General features: G+C 29.1%; 3 protein-coding genes across 6 annotated transcripts; 2 read left to right on the top strand and 1 right to left on the bottom strand.

Moving 5' to 3' along the window:
• The first annotated feature begins 24 nt into the window (after positions 1 to 24).
• Dd (CTD nuclear envelope phosphatase 1-like protein dullard) lies at positions 25 to 5,096 on the top strand. 3 transcript variants are annotated; one of them, XM_069124989.1, is made up of 6 exons: positions 25 to 148; positions 843 to 1,352; positions 2,058 to 2,124; positions 2,205 to 2,406; positions 2,580 to 2,797; positions 4,219 to 5,096. In XM_069124989.1, the coding sequence occupies exons 2-6, from the start codon at positions 1,263 to 1,265 to the stop codon at positions 4,362 to 4,364; spliced, it is 723 nt and encodes a 240-aa protein (XP_068981090.1). In that variant the 5' UTR covers positions 25 to 148; positions 843 to 1,262; the 3' UTR covers positions 4,365 to 5,096. The 3 variants fall into 3 exon arrangements, with proteins under 3 accessions (XP_068981090.1, XP_068981091.1, XP_068981089.1); XM_069124990.1 differs by lacking the exon at positions 4,219 to 5,096 and adding an exon at positions 3,775 to 3,934 and having other exon boundaries at positions 26 to 148; positions 843 to 1,361; XM_069124988.1 differs by having other exon boundaries at positions 29 to 148; positions 843 to 1,361.
• Positions 5,097 to 5,978: 882 nt separating this feature from the next.
• Positions 5,979 to 8,225, bottom strand: Pex14 (peroxisomal biogenesis factor 14). The gene is made up of 4 exons (XM_069124987.1): positions 8,008 to 8,225; positions 7,449 to 7,772; positions 7,137 to 7,372; positions 5,979 to 6,637 (listed from the first exon to the last, which is right to left on the bottom strand). The coding sequence occupies exons 1-4, from the start codon at positions 8,062 to 8,064 to the stop codon at positions 6,454 to 6,456; spliced, it is 801 nt and encodes a 266-aa protein (XP_068981088.1). The 5' UTR covers positions 8,065 to 8,225; the 3' UTR covers positions 5,979 to 6,453.
• Positions 8,226 to 8,721: 496 nt separating this feature from the next.
• AP-2mu (adaptor protein complex 2, mu subunit) lies at positions 8,722 to 11,709 on the top strand. Of its 2 annotated transcripts, none has more exons than XM_069124517.1 (5): positions 8,722 to 8,861; positions 9,442 to 9,822; positions 9,908 to 10,158; positions 10,237 to 10,493; positions 10,570 to 11,709. In XM_069124517.1, exons 2-5 carry the CDS (start codon positions 9,483 to 9,485, stop codon positions 11,048 to 11,050), a joined length of 1,329 nt encoding a protein of 442 aa, XP_068980618.1. In that variant the 5' UTR covers positions 8,722 to 8,861; positions 9,442 to 9,482; the 3' UTR covers positions 11,051 to 11,709. The 2 variants fall into 2 exon arrangements, with proteins under 2 accessions (XP_068980618.1, XP_068980619.1); XM_069124518.1 differs by lacking the exon at positions 8,722 to 8,861 and adding an exon at positions 8,897 to 9,054.
• Positions 11,710 to 12,454: the final 745 nt, after the last annotated feature.

Genomic DNA, 12,454 nt, shown 5'->3' with positions numbered 1-12,454 from the left:
TTACCCAATCGAATCGACAGAAATTTTGAAAATCTAAACCAATAATACGAGAATAACATAATTGTAATGCTGGTCATACATATTTGAACGTATATAATTGCAAATTACAAGCCCCAGAGAAAGTTATTTTTAAGTTTTCACTTTTACGGTAAGTTCTATTAATCCAAAAAGAGGTGTCCAGAAATAGATAGTAATACTTTTTATAAATTCCTATTAAACAATAATTCGTGCTGTTTAATTAATATTATCCCAGATGATAGAATAAATTGGCGATTTCCTAGTGAATTTGAATAATATTAATTTTTTAACTTATTCAGGAAGAATATAGCAGTGAAATGATCAAATATTGCGTCATCTTTGTAATCAATAGGGAAAAAAAACAGAATTGACCGCGTGGTATAGTTTTTGATAACAGCAAAAACTGAATGTCATGCTTTAATATCAATTTGATATAGCAGATATTCGTGCTTCCATTCCATAAAAGAAAGTGATAACACTTTGGTGATTCCTTATCTAATTGTTGTTCGCCGACAGAATCGAGTGTGTTGTTTGTTGTATTCATTAATACATATGATGTACAGAACACTGAGTATTGGTTTTTTTATAAGATGTGATTTTAATTAATCACATGCAATATAAATCTTTGAAAACTTAAAAGAACAATGTTTTAAATCCGAAATTTGCATTTAAACTTTTGAATAATGAATGAACTTCTTGTTATTATATAATACCATCCTATTAGATATATATATATATATATATATGTATATATATATGTATATATATGTACAATGATTTATGATTAGTCTGTTCATTATATTTCTCAATTTTCTCTTGTGCAGTCGACTCGCGGGAAATGTAAACGGTGTATGGTACACATAAAGTAGAATTTTGAGAATATCATGCGCGCTAGCTAAGCGCATGGAAAAATTGGGTCGATGTGCGAAAGATGGCGGCTACTGCGTGGTGTATGTGAAAAAGATTCGTACATAGATTTTGCCTGTAGTTCTTACCAAAACATGACAAGATATGGAAAAGCGTATTTGCATGTGCACGCCGCTACTATACGCGGAAGGTTCGTAATGTTGATGAATATTCAGATTCCATGTTTCCTATTCGCGTAAAAGACGTTTGTTTACGATAAAGTTTGTATAATACTATAACGTGAAGTGGAGTGTTGCAAGGGAAAAAGAGACCCTAACGTAGGCGAGACTGGAGATCAAGTGTTGCCGGACTTCGGCCCGGTAAGAAGATCAGTAGAGATGCTGAAGCAATTGCAGATGGGGATGAGAGCTTTCCTCTTGATGGCCTCCCGATTGTGGACATGCGTCTTCTTTCTCCTCAAGAAGCAGGTTAGAGCCGTAAGTAGGTGCTTCGCGCCTCTACTAGCATTTTTTCTCTTACAATTTTTATAACATAATATCCTCCTGGTATTGTGTCAATTTCTCCATTAAATACATTAATTCACGTTTCTCCATTTACAACAATCTTCCGTCGGTTCTAGTGAATATTTGTTATGATCATGTTGTCACAATATAGCGTGTTCATAATGCAGCGTTAATTACGTTAAAACATTCCGTGCAATAATTAAAAGCTCTTTTCTTTAACATTGTAATCCCTTTCTTTTGCTTTTGACGTTAAAACATATAGAATAATCATGATTATCATATTTTCTGGAGGGTCATATGAGGTTTGAAGTATCATATGCTTTTGCTATATCATTGTTAATCAGCGTTTTTAATTAGTAAACGATGTGTATATTATGTTCTATGTATCGTGTTTCTCACATATTAGATATATTTTAACAGCTAGGTAAATAATGACATTTGTTTATCATAAAACAATAAAGTATCTTAATTTGAGGAATCTTTTAATTACTTTCCCTTACCCCCTATTTTTCCACATGTCATATTCCATTAATATAAATATGTTTTATGTAAGTACACTGCGTTCAATCATTATTTCTATTGCTTATTTATGTTGATAATAGAGGCATTATTATGTATATGTTAAATATTAAATAAATAATTCATGTTTTATAATTGATGCATTTTTAGATATCACAAATGCAACCTGTTAAATATGAGATCTTCCCATTATCTCCATTGTCAAGGCACAGACTTAGTAAGTATTACTGATATTCTATGTTAGATGTGTTGCTATAAGCTATTAATGTATATATATATAACTAAAATGTATTATAGGTATAGTTAAAAGGAAAGTACTGGTATTGGATTTGGATGAAACATTAATTCACTCCCATCATGATGGAGTAGCAAGGCCAACAGTTAGATTTGGTACACCACCAGATTTTATTCTTAAGGTGAAAATAGATAGACATCCAGTCAGATTTTTTGTCCACAAAAGACCACATGTAGATTTCTTTCTAGATATTGTTAGTCAATGGTAAGTTTCATTATCAGAAAATAACTTTCATTTATATTTCAATTGAGACTTTGTACCTATTATGCCTTTAGATAAGAAATCATATCAATTATGAACTGTTGATATTTTTAATATAACATATGTTATTAAATATATTGAAAAATAAATGTTCTTTCTTTTTCCTCTTTTTAAAGGTACGAACTAGTGGTTTTCACTGCTTCCATGGAAATCTATGGAGCAGCTGTTGCAGAAAAGTTAGATAACAACAGGGGTATTTTAAGAAGAAGATACTATAGACAACATTGTACACCAGAAATGGGTTCCTATACTAAAGATCTATCTGCAATTTGTTCAGATCTAGCATCAGTCTTTATACTTGATAACAGTCCTGGAGCCTACAGGGCTTATCCTCGTAAGTATTCGTAATATTTATTTCTCTTAATGCAATAATATTAATTTTTCATGACTCTTATAATGTAGTTGTCTGATTTAACACGATTTCCTAATTTTTTAATTTTTTTCGTATGTATTAAAAATAATCATGTATTGTAAATCTGTTTAATTTTATGCATGATACAACAATAATTGTGAACAAATTATTACAAATACGAAAACGATTAATAAAAGATGAAATGAATATATATACGAATTTAGTATACATATTTACATATAGGATTGTTTTTATAATCTTAATACTATTGTCGTATCATGTACTATATATATCACAACCTGTAGTCAGAACTTGCTTACATGTGCACAACTATGTGTAGTGGAATAATTCTATCTCGATCTACATTAAAAATATTGATTAAATATTTCCTAATCTCATTACTCAACAACTTTTAATCAAATTCATTCAGAAATTGCACTCATAAATAACATTCTACAAATACATTCTGATGTCCATATGCTTTAATGATTAAAGACGTTTTGTGTACAGATTGTAGTTGTTAGGGATACAGATAAATACAGAATTATATATTATTTTATGACTTTATATTGTCTATGCAGCCATTGATATCAAATTATTCCATCATTGCAATTTTATTTTGTAAACTAAAACATCGAAACTAAGATTTAAAACATTATTTAAGATACGTAGTTTATTTTATGAAACTTTTTCTACCGGAACGAATTTATTAATTTTTTAATTTAAACCAATTTCGGTGCATCTATTACTGTTATTATCGTTGCTATGATCGTTGCTGTAATTATTTTAAATAAACGGTGTTGCGCGCATTAATAACAGAGAAAACATTGACATATTTTATAATTTTTCTTTCATGTCGTTTAGTTCCTACACTTACATTTTATATAGTTTGACTGGGTAAACAAATAATGAAATCGAACACCGAGATAAATTTTATTGAAAACCGTATCTATTTGCAGCTATCAGCGTTGATGTTCTGTAAGCAAGCACTGAATACAGGCCTATGGATAGATGTAAAATATGCTCAATTGCCAATGCTCCTCCACTTGAATAAGCACTGGACACTACGCCGAATTGGCAATGAACTAATTTCGACTGTTTTAATCGTTTTTTTTAATAATTCCTGTGTATCAGGTACTAGATTAAAGATTAGATTTTATTTTTATTCAATGCTTTTTATCTCCAGCATTCAAGAAAATCATAATCTATTCTTTAGAAATTGAGTAGTATATTTTTACATAAAGAAAGTGTTGTATAATCGGATTTTCTTGGATGTTATATTGGACAACTATAATTTTTTAATTGATATTTCGTTTTTAGATATTTTAGACTTAAAAATGTTATTCACGTGTTAAGCATTTTTAGAAAGCAATTGTTTATTCCTTTTTTTCTGTTTATGGCAGATAACGCAATACCAATAAAGTCATGGTTTAGCGACGCCGGAGATACTGCTCTGTTAAGTTTACTTCCAGTTCTGGATGCACTTCGTTTTACACAGGACGTGCGGTCTGTTCTTTCAAGGAATTTACATTTACATCATACTTGGTAGCACAGTTTGGATTAATTAATAAATTAGATTTATTAGAGACCGAACTACAAAACGTTTAGCGTGTTTAATCTAGGATTATTGTTACTGGTACTGTGTTAATAGACATTAGGATGCTGACTAAACGATGCGACGATGATCCCTGACACACACCCTGTCCTCATTTTCTACGCTCGTTAGAAAACAAAACTGTAGCGAGTAAGTCTGAAAGGGAGTGGGACCTTTAACCAAACTATTTACATTAGCACAAAATATCCTGGTATTTTCGTTATGTTCATGTGTGCGCAATACTATATATGTACGTACGCGAGTGGTACACATATACGCAAAAACAATTACACATATACACACATGCATACACGACAAACATACAGAGCTTTTTAAGAAAAAAATGTATTTGCCAAAGATCAAGATTTTCAGTTGACATAGATTTATATATTTTACTTGAAATAATTTTGTTCTAAGTGGAGATATGCAAAACATTTTAAGTATTTTGCCACACATGATAAAAAAGTGTTATATTTTTTAAACAAATTATTTCTGTTATATATAATATTATTAAACTTAAAGTGTAGTATTAAAAAAAGGATAATCTAATACTAAGTCACACTTTAAATGGACTTTGCTGTAACTCACTGTATCAGTGAGGCAGCTATCCTGGATATACCTAATAATAAAAAGAAGTATTAAAGAACTATGAGGAAGCGATATTTGATTTCAATAAATTTTTAAAAAGATTAAAATTCTTTAAAACGCAATGTACGATGTTAAAGAGTTAAAAAAATAGACGAATAAAGTAACAGTGAACGGATGTAATCGTACATGTAGCTCTACAGTACATTTGTTCGCTTGTTTAAGCATTCAAAGTAATATTGACAATTACATGGTTTGTACTATGGTGAGGAATGTGTTTGTTGCAGAATGATTGGTTTGAGTGAATGAAAAGCGTAATCAAGCCATTAAACATTTCACATAACATTTATATATATAGATACATAAATATATATATAAATGTTAGTTTCATTTAATCATAAAACTTCAATTTAAAAAAATATGCCCATGTGCACAAGATTGAAATAATAATTTGTTCTCAAATAAATTGCATATGATTGAGAACATTTGTTTATTTATTGACGTATATCAAATGAATTGCTCACAAGGATTTATATTATTAATAGTAATTTATTTCCCCAAAGTAATAAGAGTAGCCATGGGTAATAAGTATAAGATAAAGCAGGATTACACCACATTTAATAAAATAATGTCTTTCTGTACATAGTATACCTGTATGTACATGTATGTATGCTCTGTTGTCACATACATGCAATTATATCTATATGTCAAGGAAATATTAATTTTTTAATTTCAAATATACACTACAAAGCAACTTGTATAAAATATTCCTTGGCTTAATATGGTTCTATGTATCGCGATTGTCTTTTTAAATTCAAATATGAATTAAAATGTACATATTTAGTTTGTAAAGCTAGTTTGTATTTTTGGTTTTTATACCTTTCCCATTATATTGTTAAATATTTCATATAGATGATTTGTTCTAAGTAATAAACAATGTTAAATAGTAATGTGATTGTGTATTAGGAATATTGTTAAGAAAACTTTTATTTTTTATTTACTTTTTTATTTCAATATCATAAAATTATTAAACAATATTCGAGGCCTTTAACAACAGGGATGGAAGATTGATGCTAATAATCAAAGCCGAACAAATGTTAGTTCTTTCAGAGATTCCCAAAAAGAAGAAAAATAAATAAAAATTAAGTAACAAGCGTCATTTACAAAAATTTAATATTATTTAAAGTATGATGCATTATATATGTCCCTTTGTTTTACAAACAACTTTACATTTTTATAGGAACCAAAACGATTACTGTGTGACTTTTGGGCACAAAAGTCAACACAGAATTGGTTAAAATAAAAGTTGAATCTGCAATATAATAAGAGTAAAAACTTTGAATCTTAATATATATTACACGTGATCAAAATCATCTATTCCTTTTAATAGACATCACAGAATATTCTGTACATTGAAGACTGTTATGGTGGAAGTGAATGTTTATGAATTATCTTGAATTTACACCTTAGGCGGATCTTCGCGAATCATTTCCAGAGAACTATCTGAATTATTAGCGCTACTTCCACTTCCAGCATCATCTTCTCTTTCAGTTGATTTTTCCTGACTTGTACCTGCAGCATCTAATTGCCATGTTGGTATAGATATAGATGGTACTGATGCTGGCGCACTTGGAAATTGTTTTCTGTTTAAAATTCAAAATTTTGGTAAATACAAATAATTGTAAATTACTTGACTTTCTACGTACAAATTTTATACAATTTTGGTAATACTAATTACAAAATTATGCAAGAATATTAAATGTAGAATCTGTGTTTTTTACATATTTTTTGTAATCAATCACAATTTGATTGATATATTTTATAGTTCTTTTATTAAAAAAAATTTTTACTTTTGTATTTTTAAATGAATGTATTTGAGTGATTGGATCTGAAATATATGCATGTTTGTATGTGTGTGAATCAGCATAAAGAAGGAGAAAAAAAACCTTTTGTATAAAAATTATATCTTAAGATTATTGTATAAATTTAAAAATAAAATAGTATATGATGTATAAACAGAATGATTATCTTGTATAGGAATAAATGTTATAAATTCTAATTGTTGATTACGTATTGTGTCGTAATATACTTCAATATGTAATCATGTTACAGCATAATTACATACATAAATGTATATTGTACCTTGATAAAAGTAAAGATTTGAGACTAGATAAATCTTGTTTCAATTCTTGTACCAATTGAGGTACCATTGGGTCCATAAATTGATTTTGTGTCAACTTTTGGACATCTCCCTCAACTTTAGAAATAGATTCTTTTACTTCTTTCATGGAATTTTGAATAGTCTTGTCTAACTCAGTAACTGAATCCTTTATGCTATCCTTCTTTTTTCGGCCAAATAGAAATGGTTCAATAAATTTCTACAATGAAGTACAATACGATTAACTAGTTAGATGATTTGAAAGTAAGGCTTGCACTATGTACATACGATAATACCTTGTAAAACCAATAAATGCAATATATAGTAGCTCCAATTAAAGCCGTAGCATTGAAGAATTCTTTAATTCTTTGGAAAAGAGTTATTTGGTATGGGTATGTTTGAAAATATGGATACATTTGTCTCGGTGGAATAGGGACCACTGTATAATCATTTGAATTATGAACAACATTTTGATCAATCGTTATGTCAATAGAAGCTAATTTAAATGCTCTTTTAATTTCTTCCTCTGTTAAACCCTTTTTTTGAAGAAATTCTTCTTTACGTCCAATGGGGCTACTTTGTACTTTAGGATTTTGTAAAAATTCTACTGCTGTTTTGACCTTAAAGAAAAATTTTTTATCAACTTTTTATATTAAAATATTTTTAACAGAAAATATATACTTATTACATCATTTTATCCTTAATACTTATATAATCAGTCAATGTTCACTTTTACTTCGTATCGTTCTGCTGAAATTCCTTAATATATGACAAAATATTAAGATATTTAAATAAATATACATAAGTAAATATATATATATACATATATATAGCCTAAGAATAATAGTAACTTACTAAATTTTCCCTCAAAGCAAGGTTATTATTATTTGCATCTTGGTTAGCCATAGCCATAATTAAAGGTATGATCACTTTAACGAAAGTATCATAACTATGTATTCATATTCAGTTTTTTCTTATGTAAATCATTTTGTAATACTAGGTACACATGTATCCGAAAATATTATAACGCGCAGGCGTTGGTATAAACACTTGATATAGTATCTTTTGGGTATAAGATTTTCAAATATCTACCAAGAAAATTATTGAACTCTGTTTTTTTATATTTAATTAAAATATATCGTATGTATAGATATCAAATAACAAAAGAAACATGAATTTCCTATATCATTAAAAATATAGAGAGTAATCTTATACATATATTTTGTTGAATTTTTGTATTACGTGCATAAAGAAATATATTCAGCGCAAACAAAAAATTTTCTGAGCGTGCAAAGGAAGAGTTTAATTAGTAGACTGTAAACTTGTAAATTGTTGATAAATTCAATATCTTTTTAATATTTTTATTATAGTGATTAAACATATAAATGTACAACTACCGGTTTTGAAATCAATACAACAACCCTACTTGCCCCATAAACTTATAATTATGATATTTGCAATCATAATGATGGATAGATAAATCTAAATTTCGATACAACTCATTGCTATATATTATACTAATCTATTGTTATTTTAAACTTAACTTATCGTAATAGTATGTCTTTGAGATACGTAGTATAAAGAAGTGGGTGTTGCTTTCGTCATTTGATAGTTCGCACTTGTATCAGTAGGTTGGTACTGTTACTGTACGTTTCGGAGGCTGATACAAATTAGTCTCTTATTTTTATTAATCGCATTAAGAGTCATGTGTAAGTGATCTTTTACAATTCTGAAACTTATATTTATGGATATTTGCATTTTATAATTTTCGGAGAATTCTCGATAATGATAGTGCTTACGATATAGGCCGTTCATTTCCGATCAATAATACTAACCGTTTACAAGACATATTAGAGAACCTCAAATGTCATTTAAGAAAAGGGGCGTTATCTTTTACTTGATGTAAGAAGTTTACGTTAATTTTTAGATAAATTGCTCCTCTCATTTTCTTCAAAGCTAGTCTTTATAGTATTTGAATTGAATTAATACAGTATTGTCCCAAAAAAATTTTCATATCACTACTTGCATTCATTGATTTTTAATTCTTTTGGACGTCTGACAATGTTTTTTAATACGTGCTATATTTATGTTACAACAGATTTTCATCATTATATATAAATTCCTAAAATTAAACATTTTAAGGTTGTAATTAAAAAAGTGTTAAATTTGATAAATATATTATATTAAATATTAGATACATTTTATCTTAGAAAGTATATAAGATTTACAAATATATTTTGATAAATCCAAAATTTTGTATGGTAATAAATAAATATTATGTGTTTATAGATTGATTGTAATTGGAATAATAAAAGGTACCCTCTGTCAAAATGATAGGGGGTTTATTTGTCTATAATCATAAGGGAGAGGTACTTATCTCCAGAGTATATAGAGATGACATTGGACGAAATGCAGTTGATGCATTTCGTGTCAATGTTATCCATGCTAGGCAGCAGGTACGCTCTCCTGTTACCAATATTGCCAGAACATCATTCTTTCATATAAAACGTGCTAATATTTGGCTGGCTGCTGTTACTAAACAAAATGTTAATGCTGCAATGGTTTTTGAGTTCTTATTAAAAATTATCGATGTTATGCAATCATATTTTGGTAAGATTTCTGAGGAGAATATCAAGAACAACTTTGTGCTAATCTATGAGCTTTTGGATGGTTAGTACCTTAATATGTCATATAAAGATATTTCCATAAGCAAAAAATATTTTGTTTTTAAAGTATAATTAAATTTATTGTCTAGAAATCTTGGATTTTGGGTATCCACAGAATTGTGATACTGGAGTATTAAAAACATTCATTACTCAACAAGGAGTAAAATCTGCAACAAAGGAAGAACAGGCTCAAATAACCTCCCAAGTAACTGGTCAGATTGGATGGAGAAGAGAGGGTATCAAGTACAGACGTAATGAATTATTCCTTGATGTTCTTGAATATGTGAATCTCTTAATGAGCCCTCAAGGGCAAGTGCTAAGTGCACATGTTGCTGGGAAGGTTATTATTCAAGGGATAAAATGAGGGAACAGCTGAGGTTTTGGAAAACTTATTAATCTAACATTTCTACCGTAACAGGTTGTGATGAAATCTTATTTGTCTGGAATGCCAGAATGCAAGTTTGGAATCAATGATAAGATTGTTATGGAGGCTAAAGGTATGAAAGGTGGAAGCGGTTTGGGAGGAGGTGGAGATGATCCTACAGGTGCTAGATCTGGGAAACCTGTTGTTGTAATCGATGACTGCCAATTTCATCAGTGTGTCAAGCTTAGTAAATTCGAGACAGAACATGCTATCAGTTTCATACCTCCTGATGGAGAATTTGAGTTGATGAGGTAAAAATCCTTCGGGGAAACGTTATGGATGTAAAACTAATAATCTTAATTAATAATTGTTGGTGATGTCTTGCAGATATCGCACCACCAAAGATATATCATTGCCTTTCCGCGTAATTCCATTAGTGCGTGAAGTGGGACGTACAAAGATGGAAGTGAAAGCAGTACTGAAGTCAAACTTTAAACCATCTTTGTTGGGACAAAAGATCGAAGTTCGAGTACCTACTCCTCTGAATACCGCTGGAGTACAATTGATTTGTTTGAAAGGAAAAGCAAAATATAAAGCATCCGAAAATGCTATCGTATGGAAAATTAAACGTATGGCCGGTATGAAAGAAACTCAGTTATCAGCGGAAATCGATTTGCTTGAAACTGATACAAAAAAGAGGTGGACCCGGCCGCCTATATCGATGAATTTCGAAGTACCATTTGCGCCCTCTGGATTCAAAGTTCGGTACTTGAAAGTATTTGAATCCAAATTGAACTATTCCGATCATGATGTTATAAAATGGGTGAGATACATAGGCCGAAGTGGTCTATACGAGACACGATGTTAATGACGTTTCATCGCATTATTGTAAATGAGTAACCTCAAGGCATAAATACGATTTTCTCAAAATTATCACTTTACGGCGCATATTTAAATAGTTGTTTGAAATACTTAGATTAACTGACGAATGATTAAACGTATAAATGGTTAAACGTATAAATGGATAGATACCAAGAGGGGAAGATCTTTGTGCCAATGTGTTTTATAATCTAATTTCTTTCGCGTGTTATATTTTACTGTAACATGTGAGTTCTTTTTAAGAACCTTTTTCTATAACAATTTTATTCTATCTGAGTTTTAGCGAAATTCCAACTTTTGTGAAAGTTAATATTTATGTAATTTCATGCGTCGGATTAGATTTTAATCTTGAACATACATGTATTATATCATACTTCATTATACGTTACGTTAACGGCATTTTTTTATTCTTTTTTATAAAATAAAAATTCATGACCTCTTTGGTATCGTAACAACGAGAAAATTTAAAATAATTGCTAAACACCGTGAATGATATTTAAAATGCGCTCAATAAAGTCTAGATTATTGAACATATTTGTTGTCATTTATGAAAATGAATAGAGAATATCTCGATTCATTGTAAAGGAATAATTTTGTCTCTCTATGTTAAAATTCATATGCATAATAAAGTATGTATGTAATTTAAAATGTTATGTTATGTCGTAATTTTTTAAAATAACGTTAATCGTTAAATGGTTGATTTCTATATTGTTGATTACAAAGTACCTTTCTATATTGTTTATATTAATTTTATATTGTTTATATAATTTTCGAATGTAACGACAGAATGAAAATACAATATGGCCGCGAAAGGGCAGTTATAATTGCTATTTTTGAATTTGAATCTTCTCTATATCTTTTTTACGGTAGTAATAATCCAAAACGCATATGATTTTTTATTTTTGGATAAAATTCTTATCTTCATCATGACCGATAAAATGATCATAAATTTATTTCAAAATCAGTCATACACTTGTAATTGAGTATTGAGCTAAAAATTTCTCCGTTACTTTCTCTTTGATTTACTCTAAGACTTTTGTAATAATTTATGATAATTATATAAACTTACCATTCGTAGTTATTTCTGCAGCAACGAGACCAAGAATTGCGATGTTATCCCAAATTTCGGCTTCTTTTTTCACATGAATTTCACCACCAATCGCACAATAATGTTCGCGGGATTTCACGGCAAAACGAACTAACGTGTATAATTCAAATTACAAATAGAGTCAAATCACGCAAGTGTAGTCATTCAAATTTGAAATCAATCAAATGTATTGTTATTTCATATATATTTTATAATTTAATTAATTAAATTCTTCAATTAAATAAACATTTCTAATACAATTATTTTTGTTAAACAATCGCTATATTAAATCCAACATTTGAATAG

Source organism: Bombus flavifrons, chromosome 12, assembly GCF_040668555.2.
Source record: "Bombus flavifrons isolate JBK064 chromosome 12, iyBomFlav1_principal, whole genome shotgun sequence".
Lineage (NCBI taxonomy): Eukaryota > Metazoa > Arthropoda > Insecta > Hymenoptera > Apidae > Bombus > Bombus flavifrons.
The sequence above is the reverse complement of the archived record's forward strand: the minus strand, read 5'-3'. Positions and strand labels throughout refer to the sequence as shown.

Excerpts from the sequence above, each read along its gene's own strand:
- Dd (XM_069124988.1), top strand. The coding sequence starts at position 1,263 with ATGCTGAAGCAATTGCAGATGGGGATGAGAGCTTTCCTCTTGATGGCC. Across the intron at positions 1,362-2,057 it reads TCAAGAAGCAGGTTAGAGCC|ATATCACAAATGCAACCTGT; the intron begins GTAAGTAGGTGC and ends ATGCATTTTTAG. Across the intron at positions 2,798-4,218 it reads AGCCTACAGGGCTTATCCTC|ATAACGCAATACCAATAAAG; the intron begins GTAAGTATTCGT and ends TGTTTATGGCAG.
- Pex14 (XM_069124987.1), bottom strand. The coding sequence starts at position 8,064 with ATGGCTATGGCTAACCAAGATGCAAATAATAATAACCTTGCTTTGAGG. Across the intron at positions 7,773-8,007 it reads TTGCTTTGAGGGAAAATTTA|GTCAAAACAGCAGTAGAATT; the intron begins GTAAGTTACTAT and ends TTTTTCTTTAAG. Across the intron at positions 6,638-7,136 it reads AAATCTTTACTTTTATCAAG|AAAACAATTTCCAAGTGCGC; the intron begins GTACAATATACA and ends AATTTTAAACAG.
- AP-2mu (XM_069124517.1), top strand. The coding sequence starts at position 9,483 with ATGATAGGGGGTTTATTTGTCTATAATCATAAGGGAGAGGTACTTATC. Across the intron at positions 9,823-9,907 it reads AATCTATGAGCTTTTGGATG|AAATCTTGGATTTTGGGTAT; the intron begins GTTAGTACCTTA and ends TTTATTGTCTAG. Across the intron at positions 10,494-10,569 it reads GGAGAATTTGAGTTGATGAG|ATATCGCACCACCAAAGATA; the intron begins GTAAAAATCCTT and ends GATGTCTTGCAG.